Source organism: Phaeodactylum tricornutum, chromosome 12 (assembly GCF_000150955.2).
Source record: "Phaeodactylum tricornutum CCAP 1055/1 chromosome 12, whole genome shotgun sequence".
NCBI classification, from domain to species: Eukaryota; Bacillariophyta; class Bacillariophyceae; order Surirellales; family Neidiaceae; genus Phaeodactylum; species Phaeodactylum tricornutum.
The window spans coordinates 678366-696481 of record NC_011680.1 but is presented as its reverse complement, the minus strand read 5'-3'; the positions used below and the strand labels follow the sequence as shown (position 1 = coordinate 696481).

The 18116-nt window shown below is 48.6% G+C and overlaps 7 protein-coding genes across 7 annotated transcripts; 4 read left to right on the top strand and 3 right to left on the bottom strand.

Moving 5' to 3' along the window:
* Window positions 1-626: 626 nt before the first annotated feature.
* PHATRDRAFT_47167 (predicted protein) lies at window positions 627-8615 on the bottom strand (the record flags this gene model as incomplete). The annotated part of the gene is made up of 1 exon (XM_002181212.1): window positions 627-8615. The coding sequence occupies one exon, from the start codon at window positions 8613-8615 to the stop codon at window positions 627-629; it is 7989 nt and encodes a 2662-aa protein (XP_002181248.1).
* A 504-nt stretch (window positions 8616-9119) lies between these two features.
* Window positions 9120-9523, top strand: PHATRDRAFT_28533 (predicted protein). The gene has a single exon (XM_002181387.1). The coding sequence runs from the start codon at window positions 9157-9159 to the stop codon at window positions 9385-9387; it is 231 nt and encodes a 76-aa protein (XP_002181423.1). The 5' UTR covers window positions 9120-9156; the 3' UTR covers window positions 9388-9523.
* Window positions 9524-9660: 137 nt separating this feature from the next.
* PHATRDRAFT_47166 (predicted protein) lies at window positions 9661-10677 on the top strand (the record flags this gene model as incomplete). The annotated part of the gene is made up of 1 exon (XM_002181386.1): window positions 9661-10677. The coding sequence occupies one exon, from the start codon at window positions 9661-9663 to the stop codon at window positions 10675-10677; it is 1017 nt and encodes a 338-aa protein (XP_002181422.1).
* Window positions 10678-10702: 25 nt separating this feature from the next.
* Window positions 10703-12247, bottom strand: PHATRDRAFT_47165 (predicted protein; the record flags this gene model as incomplete). The annotated part of the gene is made up of 1 exon (XM_002181211.1): window positions 10703-12247. One exon carries the CDS (start codon window positions 12245-12247, stop codon window positions 10964-10966), a length of 1284 nt encoding a protein of 427 aa, XP_002181247.1. The 3' UTR covers window positions 10703-10963.
* Window positions 12248-13055: 808 nt separating this feature from the next.
* PHATRDRAFT_37305 (predicted protein) lies at window positions 13056-13932 on the top strand (the record flags this gene model as incomplete). Its single annotated transcript, XM_002181385.1, has 3 exons — window positions 13056-13586; window positions 13688-13846; window positions 13912-13932. The coding sequence occupies 3 exons, from the start codon at window positions 13056-13058 to the stop codon at window positions 13930-13932; spliced, it is 711 nt and encodes a 236-aa protein (XP_002181421.1).
* Window positions 13933-14143: 211 nt separating this feature from the next.
* On the bottom strand, window positions 14144-15988 carry PHATRDRAFT_47164 (predicted protein; the record flags this gene model as incomplete). The annotated part of the gene is made up of 1 exon (XM_002181210.1): window positions 14144-15988. One exon carries the CDS (start codon window positions 15986-15988, stop codon window positions 14219-14221), a length of 1770 nt encoding a protein of 589 aa, XP_002181246.1. The 3' UTR covers window positions 14144-14218.
* A 343-nt stretch (window positions 15989-16331) lies between these two features.
* Window positions 16332-17512, top strand: PHATRDRAFT_47163 (predicted protein; the record flags this gene model as incomplete). Its single annotated transcript, XM_002181384.1, has 2 exons — window positions 16332-16652; window positions 16736-17512. The coding sequence occupies 2 exons, from the start codon at window positions 16332-16334 to the stop codon at window positions 17387-17389; spliced, it is 975 nt and encodes a 324-aa protein (XP_002181420.1). The 3' UTR covers window positions 17390-17512.
* Window positions 17513-18116: the final 604 nt, after the last annotated feature.

Below are 18116 nucleotides of genomic sequence, written 5' to 3'. Positions count from 1 at the left end.
GCGCCAGAAAAACTTTACGAAACGGCTGTTTGTCTATGAGTAGCCAGAAAGAATGAACCAGCGATTTTTTGCTCTTCTGGTTCACCGTCAAGACGCATTTTCGACTGGCGATCGGCTCCGGCAGATCGGCGATAAAATGGCTGGACTAGGTAGCATGTCACAGGAAGACTTTTACCATAGTAAGGCATAGTCACGTTTTTGTATCTCCGTTTTTGTTATCTATATTTCCGTAGGCAAGGATACTTGTCGATGACCAAACACGTCTTCACGACATTATTCTTTTAAACCTCCTGTATTGGCTTGGCTCTGAGTGTGAAAACACGCCGATTCGGCCCAACTTCCACCGCCTCGGCGACAAAAACAAACATTTGGAGTTCATGCAATTCATAATTTCTGGACAGAGTGATAGATGTTCGTGAGAATAACTATACACAGCAATTGATGCAACTCATTGTAACGGTTTTTGCATAGAAAACAAGTCCCAAACTTATCAAAAGCTTTCCGAAATGTATAGTATAAGCGCTCTCGCAAAAGCGTGCCGCGAATGTTCCGATGACATGCAGTTCCTAGCACTGACTATTAGCTAACGTTAGGTCTTAAAACAGTACTACTCATGATTGTGAGGTCTACTCTGTAGCCGTGTGAGAGGAATTGTTATCTATGGTTTTGGCCATCGCCTCTCCGAGAAGACTTCCCCGATGGGCAAACTTGTACAGTTCTTTGGCTTGGTGAGGCAAACCCTGCGCCAAAGACCTGGATGAACTTTTGTGCAAACGCCGCTTTGGAACAACCTTTATGAAATCTGTGGATTTGCTAATTGAGTTCGATAAATCTGTCTTTCCTTGGGGCGACGAGGGGTATTTCACAACGGCATTGTCAGGCTTTTCGTTAGTCCCCAGTGCCGTTTTACGCAACTGAATAGCTCGCACCAAATTCTCATACGCGTTTGAGTCAACGTGGTGATTGACATCGTCGCGTGGCGTTGGAGGTGTTGAAGGAAGCATGGGAGAATACTTCGTGGATCCTCTAGCTTTCAATATGCTATGGCGCGCCCTCGAAAGTAGTTTTGTTCGAGGAGACGTTGGTGGCCTTATATGTTCGTACGTTTGGGACGGTAATGTTGTGCGTACAGTGAAAGGAAGGGTGGTCACAATATCTGGGGATGTGGGGTTAATATTGACGATACAGCGATCAGACTCTCGAGGCCCCTTGGCCTTCTTTCTTAGCGAAAGTCTGCAGGGGTTCGAATGCTGGCTTCTGCTTGTTTCCGCTTTACAGGGCACTGTTACCGACCGAATGTCCACAAAGAGTTTCGAGGGAAGGCTTTGTAAAGCTTTGCCACCCTCGTCTTCACTGTTAGACCCAAAGTCATTGAAGCGTTCGTTTCGAACGGGTACCTCAAAATGTTGATCAAACTTCTCTTCCGCCGGCGAGTTGATCAACTTGTGTTCGTCTTCTACAGTGGTAGGCGAATTGTTCATTTTGGAACGTAGGAGTCGTTTTCCGCGAGAGAGAATAGCATGCAACCTCTTGGCTCTTTGTTCTAGACTCTCATAGCTCTCCCGCACCGAGCGATTTTCGTTCCTTGTAGCCATGCGCTTCGAGAAGTATGACTTTTTACTCGACTCCATGCTACTGTCACCGGCAAGGAGTCGAAAGGTGAAGGATGATCCACAATCGCTGTCACGGCGGTTCAAGAACTTTGTCAGGTCCTCTGGAAGAGGAATAGTCAGTGTTGATCGAGTGTCACAGGGGCTTATGTTTTGAGGATCTCTCTCCAAGAGACTGGATGTTTTTATTTCAGTTTCTTCAGCAGAAAGCCCCGACTTGATGCTCTTGGTTGTACGATCTAAACGGTCTCCTTTCATCGAGCCATTGGCCTCACTCATAAAGGTCGGCAGAGGATTGGTGTCATCTCGCCAAAATTCAACGTTTTTTGGAACGGGATCCAGATCATCATGCTGTCTTGCCGCTGCCGCGATACTACTGGTACAGTTTACCTTCGTGAGGTGGGCCCTACTCTTTGACGGATCATTGCACATATTTAGATCGGACGAGAACAACTCATTACTCATGGTTGTCGATGCGAGCTCGGAGACCCCTGAAGCTCCGATTTTCTGCTTTTCGACACCAAAGCGATTGGTACGAGCAAACACTTTCTCACTGTCAGTAATGCTGGTGGCGGTATGATCTTCTTGGTTCTTGGACGAGCGAAGGGAAGCTTTTCGCGCGGCAAACTTAGAAAAGCGATGTGGGCCGGACCTGGAAGCGAGCAACGTTCTTGCGCGTTCTATCCTGCTTTTCGAGGGAATCTTCGCATTGTCTACTGAATGTCGATCGCTTTTATACTCAAACGCTTTGCCTTCAAGGTCAGCGGAATTCTGCATGCGCTCTTGTCCTTGGATGTGTGCCTTTGAAAGTCCGCTTCGTAGTTTTTGACACTCTACGTTGATGACTTGCTGACTTCGCTTCATTCGCCATACTTCGGCATCCCATTCCTTTTCTTCGCCCTGATTTTGTATGGATTTTAGGCAAAATTCAGATGGCTGGCTCTCTTGAGGGCTCAGCGTTGGCAAAAACAGATTGGGCTGGCTATCGCTGGGAATGTGAAGAATAGAGGAGGACCAGTCCAGATGCTCAGAGTTGTGTCGTCGTTGATCAATCCTTTCAATAAAGTCTTCGACTGTGCGCCCAGGCGGGTCTGCTGCTGAGCATGTTTCTTGTGAGATGTAAACTTTGCTGTTTGAAGGACGTCTGATTATATTCGCCATTTGGCCTATCTTGGCATCATTATTCTGCGTCCAATTCGATTTATTGGACAAGCGAAAGACCCGTGAAGCATCATACCACCTTCTCGCTGTCTCACGAAAGTCGTCTTCAAATGAGACAACAGAAATGACTTCTTGTTTCAACTTTGACTCAGACGCATATCGAGATGAGGCCGCAGAAGTATCGTTACACAAATGGTAGTTTCGGAATAATCTCTGTGGATTATTTCTGCGCCGCTCTTTGGTGGCGTCTTGGCAAATTGTGTCCTTCTGAGGGGGATCTGGGTACTTTCTAATCCAATCAAAGACGATCCCCTTCAATTCCCCATAAGAAAAGGAATCTGTTGACATAAAGCTATCTTCAACAAAAATGATTTCGATTTCTTCCCCTGTTTTACCTGGGTCTCTTTCTGTCTCGTCTAAGCAAGCTTCGATGACTTCACATTGTGGGCTATGCAGCACCGTCACGTCGGAATTTTCGACTTCGTCAGAATCGAGATTGCAGTCAGTGTTTTTAGTTTGGGGAATCACAGGTGTCTCTGAAGAAATAGCTGCAACCATCAAAGAAGGCTGATGCCGATTTGAACGAGGCCCAAGGGGAGGCAAACCACCGAATTGGCTCGCTTTCGAAGTCTTAAAAGAGGGTTTCTTGTGAATCTGAGTTATTCCTGCCCTTGTGTTTGATTTCAAAGTTGCGCTCTCTTTTTCCTTACTCAAGCACTGACCCGTCGATGCAGCTTTAGCCGGACACTTTGCTTTTTGATTGAGCCTTTTTTTGCGATCGATATGCTTCCATTTTTTTGAAAGTTGTAAATCTTTGGTCTGGTTTTCTGAAAAGCCAAACGACAAAATTGTCGCGTCAAGGAGATTTTGGGCTTTTTCAAACTCTTGTACCAAAGAAGGTGAGATAGCAATGATTTCCTTAACGTCAACCTCTCTACTCTGTTCATCTTGCAATGCGTTGGCCCTCAATGGTTTCTTTACTTCGGAAGAACCTTCGAGGAAGGAAGCGCGTGAGTCATTTTTTGCGATTCGAGAAGGATGGCAAATAGTCGCCTTCTCATCTCGATAGTCGAAGCTCCTTATCGTATCATTCAGCAGCTTTTCAGCTCTCTCAAAGTCCTCTACTAAAGTCGGGGATATCGTTGTAATCTTGTCCACATCAGAAGCGGATTTTCTTCGATAATCCGCTGCCTTTGAACTGAGTCTCTCGTCTGGGGCTTCATTTCCTTTCTCTCGATGCTGGCTCGAGACACCTGGGGCTACGCCTGCCTGACCTTGTTGCAAAGCTTCTGGAACCTCAACACACTCGACGGGACTATTATCTCCGACTGACAGAGCTTGAGCAGGATCGTTTGTGATAGTCCTTTCGTCTGACCGCACTTGCGCTTTTGGCGTAAGTGACGCAATATTGCTCCTGGATTCATTCGTTGCTTCACTTCCACCTTTTACACAATTTGCTCCACTGATATCGCTTATTTTTTCATTCCTTTCATAACTCCCTGACTTTATTGTAGGTTCCACGGGGCTCTCGTTTAAATAATCGTATGCTCCAAAGATATTGATAGTTGGCCGATAAAAGAGAGCACCAGGCTGTTCACACAATTTTGCTGTCTTGTCAACGATCGTGTCTTCCAGCTTCTGTTCCATATAGTTAAAAGCAAGGATGGATATTTCGTCTGCATCCCCATTTTTCACTATCCGGCTCACTTCCGGAACGCGTGCATCGCGCGAAAGTCTTTGTGTAGCAGGCGCTGACTCAAAGTCTACTGACATTTTTGATTTCATTGCAACAGCTCTCCCTTGACTCCTTTGATTAACACTGTTACACGACAAAGCAATTGTCTCACTCTTGGAAGATCCAGCTGTCAACTGTGCTTCCTCCTCTGAAGTGAAACAGGCCGCATCAGCTGATCTTTCCCCCTTCGTTAAGCTGGACAGATCCCCGGTTATGGTGCGTGGTCTTCGTTCCCTCGCTAACCTATTGTTTTCTTTGGAAAACCTACGGCTTTCGTCAATTGATAAATTTTCGTCAGCGCGTCTGGAAATTGTGTCTAGAATACTTGGCTTTGACGGAGACGTCTGTCTCTTCCGCATATCAACGACAAACTGGTCGTAGTCTGTAGAGCTGATTGATCTCTGAACAACTGAAGTGCCCTCTGACTCGCAAACCAAGACTTCATTATTCGAATGACAGTAGACTGGCGATAGAGAGTCATCCATATTGCAGGGCACGCCATCTGAAGAATAAGAGCCGTCGGATCCCGGGAAGCGGAAATTTTCGCCATATGAATTCCACACCGAAGAACTTTGAGACCTGTCGTCCCGTACAGCTTGTGAATGTCCGAACAGCGCCTTCAGCGATCCTTCACATCTTCCTCGACCCCTCATACGCTTCAATACGTTAGTCGGGGGAGTAGCTCGGACCGGAACTGCTCTAGGAGGTGCATTAAAACCTGAGAAAACGGCTGAATAAGACTTTGGTGTATTTTCCGGCGTTACTGAGGGATGGGTTTCCAACTCCGGCGACTGTATCACCTCATTATGTGCCATCCCAGCAATTTCACGTTCTTGTAGGGATTTGTCTTCTCGATCTCTGGAAGATTCAATCTCGAGCACTGGAAAGTTGCACATAGTAGCTGGTTCAGATACGATAGCAGATGTACCACTAACGAAAGTTGCATCATTTGCGGAAGGACCAAAAGTCCAATTTTCTTCTACCAACCCTACTGAGCTTTGTAGTGAAGGATCGTCAATGACAATAACCTCTGGATCCGAGCCATGCGTGCCTTCTAAAGTGCCCATTCCAGATAGTCCTGCAGACACGATATTCAGATCTTTTTGAAGTTGAGGCCGGACTCCGTTCCAGGCTGCGCGCCTCCACCAAGGAAGCTGATGGTTGATAGTGGAAGAACCAAAATTATTCTCAAATATCACACCCGATAGTTGCCTGAAGCAAATTCTTTCGTCTGCTGAATCAATTTCAATCATTTCTACAGATTTAGTATCTGATGTGAATAATTTGTCCGTCACGTCTTGCAAATTTATTGTAGCACAATCAGCTTGCAAAGTGCTAGTGTCAGGGTCTGAGGCGCTGACTGATACACTTTCTGACTCTCCATTACTACTAGCCTGACCAGAAAGTGCAACATTAGTCGCTGTATTACTCAACACATGGCCGACCAGAGCTTGATCAGCAATTTGCTCTTCCGAGACTTTCGCTTCCCAAGGAGGAACGCAGTATGAAGTGGCCGTCGAAACGGTGGCTTTAGATCCAGAAGGCTCACAGCCATTCCAGGCCGAATCTTCCGATTCGGCCGTAGCTGGCCGCGACGGCGATTCAAAAAAAGCATCTTTTCTTTGCCAGATACATTTCCCTCTGAGTCGACCAGCAAATACTTTTCCAATGGCTTTGCTTTCCTTCGCAAATGTTTGTGAGGTTTGTGAGGTAGCGGAATCCAATAGATAGAAAAGATCATCAGTCTCGTACGGATGAAAGGACGCCACTGAAGTCCGTGAATTTTGAGGCAATACCGTTTCAAATGTATCATCCTTTTGCCTTGGAGAAGCTCCAGACTTCGTGGGCCAAGAAATGGTCGCTGACGCTACTGGCAGGAAAGCTTTTGCAAGTTGCACGTTGTTAGGATTCTTGGCTCGAATTGTACAATCACTGAGAATTGGGTTTGCCATAGCGGTAACCGGCAGCGACCCAGACTGGATCGGGAGTCGGTCTGCATCTTTTTCTAAGGTAGCTAGCAAGTCGCCACACTTGTGTTGTTCAGACGCAGTATTACTGGAATTGCCAGTTGCCAAGGTTACTGACTCGAGCTGGGTTCTTTTCTTCCTTGACAGCAACTGATTAGTATGATTGCAAGATCCAACGGAATCACCACGAGCCTCAAAGTCGTTTTCATCCCCAGACGATCGCATTACGCATGCTGCGGGAGGAGTTCCATAGACATCAGTAGAGTTCACTATAACAAACGATTTTGCTGGCGTTGGCATCTCGTAGGCACTTTTGGCTAACACGATTGGTCGACAAACTTCTTCATTCGTGTCAATCGTCAACGGGAGCCGCGACCGCTCCTTTGAAGCCAACACCACCTCTTTCTCGTGGGTTTTGTTGTTGATTGTCCGGGAAGTCGTTGCGAACGAGGACCCTGCAATGCACTTTCTGTCCTGGATTTCTACTGTGCCTTTAAACATCTCTTGTTCGATCGAAATGCAGCTTTGGATCGAAAACTCTTGCGTGTCGCTGCTCACCGTTTCCACCTCAAGTGACTTGTGCTCTTCCACCGAAATGCAATCACTTGAAGCTTTTGGAGACTCCTGTGCTGTCGTCGACTGACTGTTGCAACATACACTTTGCTTAACTAGCCCAGTTGGCGAGACTTTCACTGCTTGCATCATCTGCAATTGGAAGGTAGAATTTGGAGCTTCTCCTGGTTGTTGCCGTTTGGACTGATGACCCGCCCGCGAGAAATATTGCCCAAGACCCGTGCTCGTTCTGTTTGAGGTCAAGGTAGCTCCGCCATTCTGTCGGGTCGAGCGCCTCCCCGTGTTGGGTCTTAAACGACAAGGACGTGAGCTTGTCAGTAGTGTGTCTTCGGGCCGAGGCCTCGGAACACGACCAAGTTTGGCTGCTTGCATTTTTCGAAATCGAGCATCCCGGGACCGGGGTGAAGGGGATCGTCGTCGTTGGGAATGTGACTTTTCCTCGCAGCGCGTCGAACAATCTTCACCAGTAGTAAGGGTGCTCTCGTCCTCCAAGACAGAGTTGACTTGAATTGCAATCTTTGGCGAAGGTAACGGCTGTATCGACGGCGTCACTACAGGCTTCAGCGTAGATCCAGCGCGGATCGACGGGGGATCCTGTCGTATCAATCGGGGTGACGTTGCTCTTGGCATCGATGGCCGCAACCTACTTCTAGGTGGTAACGGTAGTACACAAGGAAGTGTTTCCGTCAAAAATTTACAATTTCGCCGGGACGGTTCGGCGATCGAGTCTTCCTCGTCATTCAACAGCTTCTCGAGTGCGGCTCGGTGCATTCTTTCCCGGGACAGAGGCGACAAGGACGAAAAGGTAGGCTCTAATGAATTGAATCTGCTGCTCATTTCCGCTGAGGACAAAACTTGTCGGACCCTCTGAAACACCTGGTCGTCAGTGACGGATGCGTCGTTTCTCAAATTTTCGCGAGGAGCAATCGTTGAATCGTCTTCCCGATCTGTGGATATTCCCTTCATAGGTCTACCATGCTCTAATTTGGACAGAAAGGATTCCAATTCCAAGTAAGCCTTTTGCTTCTTTTCTTGGACTCTCTGTCGAGCCACATTAGTTTTCTGCCTCCGTGATATCTCCGCCTTTTGCCGACAATATAGTTCTGAAACGTCGACCGCAGCCACGGTGGCGGAAGTTTGCGGCTGTTGCGACCTTGTGGAGGCGTCCGTCGTATAGTTGTGTGTCGACGTCAAGCTGTTGCCCGACTGTCTATCGCCTTGTCGGCTCACGGGATCCAATCCTTCGGCAATAACATCGTACACCAGAGCTCCACTTTCAATCAAACAATTTTCTGCATCCAGAGACAGAAGATTTGATAGACCGACCGTCCCACGTTTCGTCAATAGTGTTTCATCGTCAGTACCGCTGTTTGACGGACGGGGTATATAAACTTCCCGAACGGGGGTGATGGAAGGTACCACAATGAGGGGTGTCGTCGTTGCATTCGAATTTGGATATTGCAGGCCTGACGACGTCGGCGGATCGACGTGGGATCGAGGGGAGTGCCCCCTAAGGGGCGAACCCCCGCGAAGAAAATCTTGGAGCACCCGATCCACGTCTCCTAGCATGACCAGAGTCCCGAATCCTTTCCTTCTTTCTTCTCAGCCCATCGCTAGGTGTCCCATGGTAGCTGCAAGTTTAGGAGGTAAAGAAAATGATGATCAAATCAAGGAGACCAGGAAGGCGCCGGTGCGACTTTTAGAGAAAGACGACAGATTTGTGATTCCGGGGGTTTCACAGTCTGTGTTGGCGGACGTTCGAGTACCGTGATGGCTGCGATACGGTTAGATGACGTTTCGTATATAACAAATTTCTGCTTTCGGGCGAGCTAACGTTATAAAGGAGTCTACACAATATCGCTATCAAACCATATTCTATATATGACTTGAAATACGGAATATACATGTTCATATTATTATATACAAGACCATCGATTCCATAAGATGACAGTGAGGAAATCTCGCGGCTCTTGTCTTCCGTCCCCAGCGACGGAAACCAGCGAATATAGTACAGCTCGAACAAGACCGCGCCGCAGCGAAGCAGCACACCAGCGCCATTCTGTGTCGCTGCCATCTCTCTCTCTCTCTCGCCTACGAACGAGCATTGATCATGAGTGGAATCCCTGGACCCGTCGTTACGGGTACCATTGCCTACCTGCTGTTAGGAGTCGTGGCAGTGGGAGGAATATACGGAAGCCGGGCAACAGGAATGCTTTCGAAGGATAATGCGGATATTGGCAACGTGGTAGTCAGCTTGGCGTGCTTTTCCATGTGGCTATTTTGGCTGTGCGCATGGTTGCACCAATGGCATCCTCTGATTGCTCCGATCTACGAAGGATAAACGAGACACACTCAGACGGTCTTTCTCTTTTGGGAAAGCAAAGAAAAAAACGGTGGGGAAGGATTTGTTCGTCCCTTGTATGCTGCGCTGTCGGTCCATAATTCCAAACATACATAGCGAACTCGAATTTACGGAGAACTGTTTTTCCCCCTTACTTCTATCGTTTTTCACTGTTCTCATTTATTTCGCAACACGAACACAAGATGTCACAAAATATCAAAGAACCAACAACACTACTTGTTTGTCAAGGCATCACTAGAACAGACGGCCATTATGAAGACCCTTCATTCCATTTTAGCTCTGACCAGTGCAGCAGTCCTTAGCTTGACTCTGTCTTTCGAATGGTGCAAACAGCGTCAGCGCTCTTGGGACGCACGAATGCAAACCCTGCGCATGCACTTGCTTGAATCGGATGAGAACGGCTGTTGCACTCAGTTGCAGTCCTGGGAGGAGTTGCCACGTATCGTCCAGCGCTTTTTGGATGGCATTGCCACTTTATCAACTTCTCCATCCAGAGAGGATGATTCCACTGTCGACTCATCCAACATGAGCTGTAGCAGCTCATCAATCACATCCAAAATTCGGTCTTTGACCATTCAACAGGAAGGCTTCTTTTCCTTGCAGAATGCATGGTTGCCCTTCACAGCTTATCAATTCGTATCCGCGCTTGCTCGGAAACCAGGTTTCGTGTGGGAAGCCAGAATTGCTCCGAAAGCCCTCCCGCGAGGATTTCAGTGGCCAAGGGTCCGTGTATGCGATGCCTGGTCAAATGGAAGGGGCCATTTGGAAGCGTCCCTGGCGGGCATTATCACCGTGGCGAGTATGACGGAGCCGGACGAAGTGCTCTTGCAAGGAGAAATGTTACGTTGGCTCGCGGAAGCACCATTGATCCCGACCGTGTTGCATCCCAGCACTGGTATCGTTTTTTGGCACACAGTGCCGAACGAACCTCTACAGGCCATGCTGTCGATGAAAGATCCCTATACATCCCTGCAAGTATCGCTTACCGCCACCTTTGACGAAAAACTCGGTCGTATGACAACAATTCAGGGACTTCGGCCCAAAGCATGCGCAAACGGTAGCGGCTCCTTCGAATTGGCTCCCTGGATTGGGCATTTTTACAACTACACGTGGCAAGAGTCAGTACACTTCTTCGTTCCAACCCACATGGAATGTGGGTGGATTGTCGACGGTATTGAAGAACTCTATTTCAAGGGCGACAACGTTGAGCTTAACTACAATGTAGAAACTCTGAGACTGGAACAAATCAATTCCAGGCAGTCACAGTAATGAATGGGGTCTGTAGCTAAAGTATACAACACAAAATGTTTTACTTTACATCTTTCATTGTACCGTACGTTCGTGCGTTCTCGGGCATTGAGTGACATTCTACGACTGAACACGAAAAGTTGCAGTAGCCAGCAAGAAAAAACGTACTTGCGCTAGGAGAATGTGGGAACTATTGGCGTTTCTGCGTATCGCACCAATGCAAAGAAGTGCCCCCCTTGGATATCCTTTGCCCGAGCGAAAGATAGCACGCGAGCGATGGGCATTTTGGAGAATCAATTAATTCGCGCTAAGGCCCATGGCGCCTCCTGCCATTGCCTACCAAGGACGAGCTGGGTGAAACGGACGCCACCTCCGGCGCCTGCGGCAAATCGTTCGTGAAAGCCGATGTATCCAGTAATTGTCTTGTTTCACGATGTATGTCATCCTGTTCGACGTGAGGCTTGGCACTACCATTGCCGTTCCGTAGCCTTGTCCACCATCGAGGAGTCGAGAACTGTATTCGCCCGGACCAAAAAGGCCATAAGATAAGCCAGGTACCACCAACCAGCAGCAGAAGTAGTATGCGAGTCAACCAGAGTGGATTAAGGTGCGTTTTGTAGTCTCGTGTACTGAGTTTGGCACCAGCCCGTACCCGCAACAGTGGCGCCCAGGCCTTGGGCATGACCGCAACGTCCAAACCAATTTGTTCATCCAACCACATTTTGAGCATGTGCTCGGAATTCCGCAATACGGCACGCACGTCGCCCCTTTGCACGTATTTGGTAAAGGCGTCAGTTTTGGCTCGGGAGTAAATGGTGGCCGCGTCGATTCCGGCAATGGCCAAGCGATCAACGTGTTCGTCTCGGTTGTGAACTTGCCACGACGGGAGCTGAATTTTGTTGCGAGGCAGACCCATGCACGGGACATCAATAGGACGTAGAAGCAATGTATCGGATCTCACGAAAATCACGGTCTGTGTCTGTCGATAACGTTGCATGGACGCGCGAAAGGCAGCTTCGATCGAGTGACCCTGACGAAACATGTTTTTCAAGGTATCTACATTCCACGGCGGCTGATCGAAACGCCCTTCAACGTGGTCGTCGGTCAACCAGGAAAGCGTCTGGTCAAACTCATCTTGTTTCGACGTAACAATGTGTGGATGGTAAGCTTTCAGTACTTGTTGTAGGCTGTCCACGGATTCAATCACTGCATCGATTTCGTGATTTTTGGGATTCGTTAGGACAGTGACATCGTCGAAAACGTGTAACGTGACGGAAAAATCGACGTGCGGATTGCGGTGAACTATGTTGGTTTCATAAGCGTTCCATACGTGCGCGAACTCTTTGGGGATTCCGAACAAGACGATCGCGACTGCTGTTCGATTGGGACACGCCCGTAAGGCTGGAATGGTGGAGGCTTCCTGGAGAGCTACCAATGCATCGCCAATTTTGGGAACAAACGCGAGCTCGTCCACGATCAGAACAGCCAACACGAGCACCAGAAGTATCACAAGATAGCGCACCGATGGATGGTGGGAAGCCACGGAAGGAGCCACCGCCGTCATGGTGGACGAATGGAACACACGCTCCATGGTCGGTTCCTGTTCCTCGTCTTATTTTTGATATTATGTACATCCGGGTGCCTGGTCGGACTGAGGTCTTGAAACCCGGACTTCAGAGACGCGGGCAAAGGGATGGTAAAACAGCCGCCGAAATTTGACACAAGGTGCTGTTCCTTCGGTCTCGGCTCGTCGTGATTGACAAATCACAATATAGTGGCAACGTCACATAAAGTCTGCGATGATCGTTTTTCCAGTAAATAAATTGTGTCAATTGATACTAACTGTAAGAAATATTTTGATGAGAACGTCATAGATATAGGTGGCAATTTTTTGCGCGCCGAGTCGTCAAATTTGCATATGCTCAAAGCTGTTGGATTATTCCCATTCGTAGCCCATCCGTTTTCATCGACATTTCAGCTATTTAAAAAGCCACAGCCGAACGGAACTTGGAAAGCCCGCCGATACGATTTCCTTCTCAGAAACGTATTTAACTTTGCGGTAGGTAGAAATCTCAGCACATGCAAAAAAGTCTGGTTCAAACACACAACGGCACTTCGTATAGGAATGAAAAAAGTGATGCGCATCGTCCGACGTCGTGGACGCCTGTGAAGTAGTAACCAACGGGTTTAGTATATTCCTTCCAATCGTCTCGACGAAGGATTACCAAAGAAGCTTGAAAGGAGTTTCCGAGCCACACTCGAAACGAATCGGGACCGGTGCGCGAAACCTTTTACAGTGTGGTGACCACGGTTTTCACACTAGCTTTGGGCCGGCTCAGCCACGAAACTAAATTGCTCACGGCAGACGAGGAACAGGTACTCCATCGATTGTGAGAACCATGCCTCTGTTTTCTACAGCCAGAACCAAAGCATCATCGACAAACCCGTTGTCGTCTAGTCCAACAAAACCACGCAAACTCTTTCGACGGCAAGGGAAGCACCGTCCCTCACCGACATCCGCGCTCGCTCCCATAAATCTGAACTATTACGACCGACCTGAGGAGAAGACTGGTCCGGACTTTTTCGAAAAGTACCGAGTGAACGTGGTGGACGTGACTAGCGACAAGCCCAGCCTCGTTCAGACCTTTGACCCGCCAAGAGACGAACCGAACTGGTTCCTCACGTCTCCGCCACCCCGTGAACAGAACCTCGAGCCTCCCCAATCCCAACCACGGGCCCTGCGCGGTGCCCAGAAACCGAGATCAAGTTCACCAAAACCCCCACCCTCGGAACCGCAGTCTCGCGCTGTTTACTGCCAAATCGATGGCAACCAAAATTCGGAGCGGGATTGGCGTCCCCTTTCCGAAGAGAAGGACGAGGACAGTTTAGAGGGTCCAAACCGAGACCCACACCCTTTGGATAGAGTAAACGTACGTTTATTGTCGCGCTATTTGTGCCTGTGTGTTTTGCACTCATTACGTTGCCCACGAGTAATGTCTCACACATTGGATCGTCACTTGATCCTTACCAGATTGGCCGAACCAGCTTTAGGGAGTCGCGTGAAGACAAGGGCTTCACGCTCTGCCACGACGTACAAGACGTGGTTTACGATTGTACCTTCTTCCTACGTAGCGCCAAAGACTACAGCTTGGATTCCTGCAGAGGGCGGAGCTCGCCTCCGAAACGGCACGTGAGTGCTTTTGACAGTTGCCTGTCACAAACCACTGATGCAAACCAGCTATGTAAAAACTTTAGCTAACACGCATGTCACTGTAAGCAACTGCAAAAGACCGGCATCAAATATGTTCTTTATTGTAGTATATTACAGTTGACTCCTGCGTATTCTGTTGTGCATGAGCGGTTACGCAAAACGCTAGACAGAACTTGTGGGATTGCCACAACGTAGCCATACGTCTAGGCAGGTGATAAGAATATATTGCACGTTGCAGGCATCCCCTAGCAGTAGGTGTGGCCTTTTCCTCTTCTTGACATTGCGGACTCGTATCTGTCAACATTGCAACAAACAAAGACGGGCTCTTCCGGATTTCTTTCTCTTGTCCGACTACGGCTTTTGGCGCAGTTTCCCGTTGGGATAAAGATTGTTGTACCGCTCAAATCCGGGCGGTGGATACCCTTCCTCGCACCAACCCGTGTACGTTATTTCCTTGGTTGTCACATTGAGACCAACCAGCCGCAGGTACTCCTCTAATGGGCGTTCGTTGCCCATCCCATACTGTTCCACTGCCGTCAATAATGATTTGTGTACGATCATATCGCGGGACGCTTCTGGATAACCCAACTGGAACTTAATGCGCTCTAGCACCATCGCTTGGAGTGGATTGTGAATCCCGTACGACAAGAGCCGGTGCACGGATTCCCAAAACTTCGGTTTGTGCCGACGTACGTAAATGTGACCCACCACGGATTGGCTGGGACTGAAAATGTCATAACCAGCAGTCCACAAGCGGCTGCTCATGATGATTTCCTCACCCATGAATATCCACGGCAGGAATGGATCGAAGGGTACTTGCCGCAAGAAGTCCGAGTGCGCGACAAAGTATCCAGCCGCCGTGAACGGGGCAAACGCCGGGTATTCGAGCAAGGTTCGGTCATACACACGCCCTCCTTCAAGTCGCACGATCTGCGATTCCAAATCTGAAGTGGCAAAGACGGGTCCACACAAGCGTGCGCCGGCAATGTTCGAACGATGATCGAGATTGGCCGTGTGTCCAGGAGGATAGTGGCTGAGGATGGGTTTGGCCGACGGTGCCTTGTGCAGCATGTTGATGGATATTTGATCCCAGTGCGTGGCAAAGGTCATGTGCGCATCAATCTGCATGTACCATTGCTCACCGTACCAGAGTTTGCTGGCAAAATAGCGAGCAGCATAGGGTCCGAGCGATTCCGGTTCGTTTATGTTCAATACTCGGACCTGCTGATTGGCACAAATGGGCATACCCAATTCGGTGTCGCAAAAGCGCTGGTGACAGTCTTCATCAGGGGGAACGGCTACCATGGATCGGTTGGCGAGTACGCCTGATTTGCAGTCGGCGTGACAGTTTTGCTGAACGAGGCCTATGAACAACTGGTCCGGATTTTTTGCTTTGGCGTATGCGTTATAGACAGTATTGTAACAATTCTCGTCTCGGTAGGTTGCAACGCTCAGAAAGATACTCCCATCGTCTCTACGAGGCGGCATGCGCTGCAAATACTCCCGATCCCATGGATACAATGTACTGACCGCCAGATCGTGATAGGCTTGCCAGACACCTTCAAACGTTGCGTGTTTCAACGAAAGCAGTACCTGATGAAGTTCATGAATCCATTCGTCTAAATATTGAATGACTTCCTGCAATTCCATGGGAGGTTTCTCCGATACATGATGACTCATGTCGTGTCCGTGCAGAATTTCTTCGACCGTTTCGGTGCCGGCCTTGACTTCCGCGAGGCGTTCCCCGACTATTTGGTGATTCTTGCGCAGAGCTCGCAATCGGTACGGAAGATTGCCTTCCTCGAGTGTGCGCAGCGCGTTGGCCAAATCTTGGCGCTTGCGATGTACGACCGTCGCAAGGGCGTTTCGGCTAAGGCTAGATGCAGGCACCAACTCTGGGTGGGCCTCGATTCCGCTAGCAGAAGACACCGACGGTGGTGAGGGCTGTCCGGGAAGCCAAGCCAAGGCAAGGAGTGACCCCAAAACAATCATGACGGTACAGACGACACAAAGGACTGATCTCTTGCGAGATCCTGAACCAGGTCTCCGAATGATCGTCATGGTGGAGTCCTTATCGTGCAGCGTATAGTGTTTGGCCAAGGGAACATGATCGCTTCCCATGAGAGAGACAACGCAGTGTTAAATTGGTTTGTCGAAAAACCGCGAAACACGAAACCCGTTCCGAGTAACCCTATGCAGGTTTACAGTTAGTCGCGACGCTTCTCCTACTCCAACCTCTCCTTATGTAAACGACCTGCTCACAAACTCGGATAAAGGGCGTTTTGGTTTCACAGTCAATATTCTATGCTTGTGTCTGTTGTGTATATATTCTTGGAACGTCAAGGCGCGACGGTTGGTTTTCGAGACGCCCTTTGTTCGTTAAAACAATTGCGCTCACTACTGTGATTTTGTTCCTAGCAACGCATGCAAAGCCTCGTCATTACCGAAAAAAACAGAGATCAGCATGGAAGCGACCAACGAAACAGGCACGCCGACACTGGCGACATACCGAGCCGATGGATCTAGTGAAGTCGCACCCACGGACGAAGAACTGATTCAGCAAGCCGAAGCAGAGGTTGATACGGAACGCTACTTCCGCGCAGCCAAGCTTCTTCAAGCCGTCCAAAACCAGGGCCTATTGCAACCTCAACACCACCGCTTGCTCGAATTGGCCGTATCCGCACAAGCCATCAAAGATGATCTACTGTTGCCGCATCCAGAAGACGGTGGCTGGAAAAAGCAGAGTGAAACACACGGACACCGAGATACCTCTATTTACTACAAAGTGAACAAGAATGCCTCTATGCTTTGTCGAATCGAAACGCCGATTGAAGGATCTCTGTTGTTGCCTATCATTTCCGTCTTTAGCGAGTAGAGCTCTTCGAAACTTGGATGCCACGGTGGAAGGTGCCCCGGTTAGGAATTTCCAAGTCGGACAAATTGCGAGAAACGGGCCGTGGAAATCAGGTTATTCGTGTGGGCATTGACATGCCCTTTCCTTTTCGTAATCGGGAGTGCGTTCAGCATGCCGTCGCCATAGATTCCATTGGCGAAGACCAAACAATTGTCGTCAAAGTCGATTCTCTTGACGAAGGCACTTACGATGGCGGATTGGAAATTGGACCGGCACCGAAAGGCACCACGCGCGTCGACTTTCACGCCGGCATACTGTTCCGCTCCTATCCCGATAATCACCCGCTGATGGAAAAGTCGAAGCACGACTATCCGGCAGGAGAAAGGCTCATCCTTCTTTCCGTCTCACAATCGATGGATGCGCACGTGGCTGGTGTGCCCATGTCAATAATCAACTTCTTTACACGCACCGTGCTGGGAGGTATGTGGGGAAGTTTGATGAAAGTAGCCGAAGAGGTTCGGGATGGACAACGACCCTTGCACCAACAGGCAATCCAGGACAAGCAGGAGTTGTACGGATGGCTGAAAGACCGGGTCGAAGTCATGCTTTCCAATATGGGGAACGGAAGCGAAGTCAAAATGACAGACAGCGCTTTACTAAGAGATTGAGCAATCGCTGGACCAAGTGGGACTGACTCCCGACACGCTGCGGAAAGCGAGCGACAAACTACAAGGTTCTCGCTACAATTTACAGTTAGTAGACTTTTGTTACAGATTAAATACGGCCCATAGGAACGGCGTATCTAGCTACTATTTCGCTCTCGTATTGTTCGGAATTGTAGTCCAACGGACCTTTTCTTTCTCCTTGGTTTCAAGCGCAGTCTGCTTCACGTTTGCTGTGTGTCGAAAACCCAGAAACCGAGGCGGCATGAATTGCCTGGTTCGGCCAGCTATTGCCAGTAATTTCTCTTCATAGTTAACGTGAGTTCGCTGGAAAGGACCTTGGTTTTATTTGCATCCTGATAGAACTCCCAAAATAGAAAAAATTGTAGATAGAAAATGATTGGCAGTGACTGTGAGACATGTCAACATTTCATTTACCGGTTCGGAGGAGAACTTTCTTATGTAGGTGGAGTCTTTTCTCTCCCTGTATGTATCACTGAATCATTTCAAAAAAAGATTACCTGTAAACGGTCGAATGTACATGATGAAAGCGTCACAATAGACAAGTAAATGTCCGAACGAAGCAGCTTCTTAGCAAAACGGTTTACTTTTTCATTCAAATAACTACATGGAAATATTACACATCTGAAACGTTACTTTTACTTTTAAGATGTTTCTCGGACGCCGTCCTATTACGTTTTCAATTACCTATCGCCAATACGATCATAAAAAA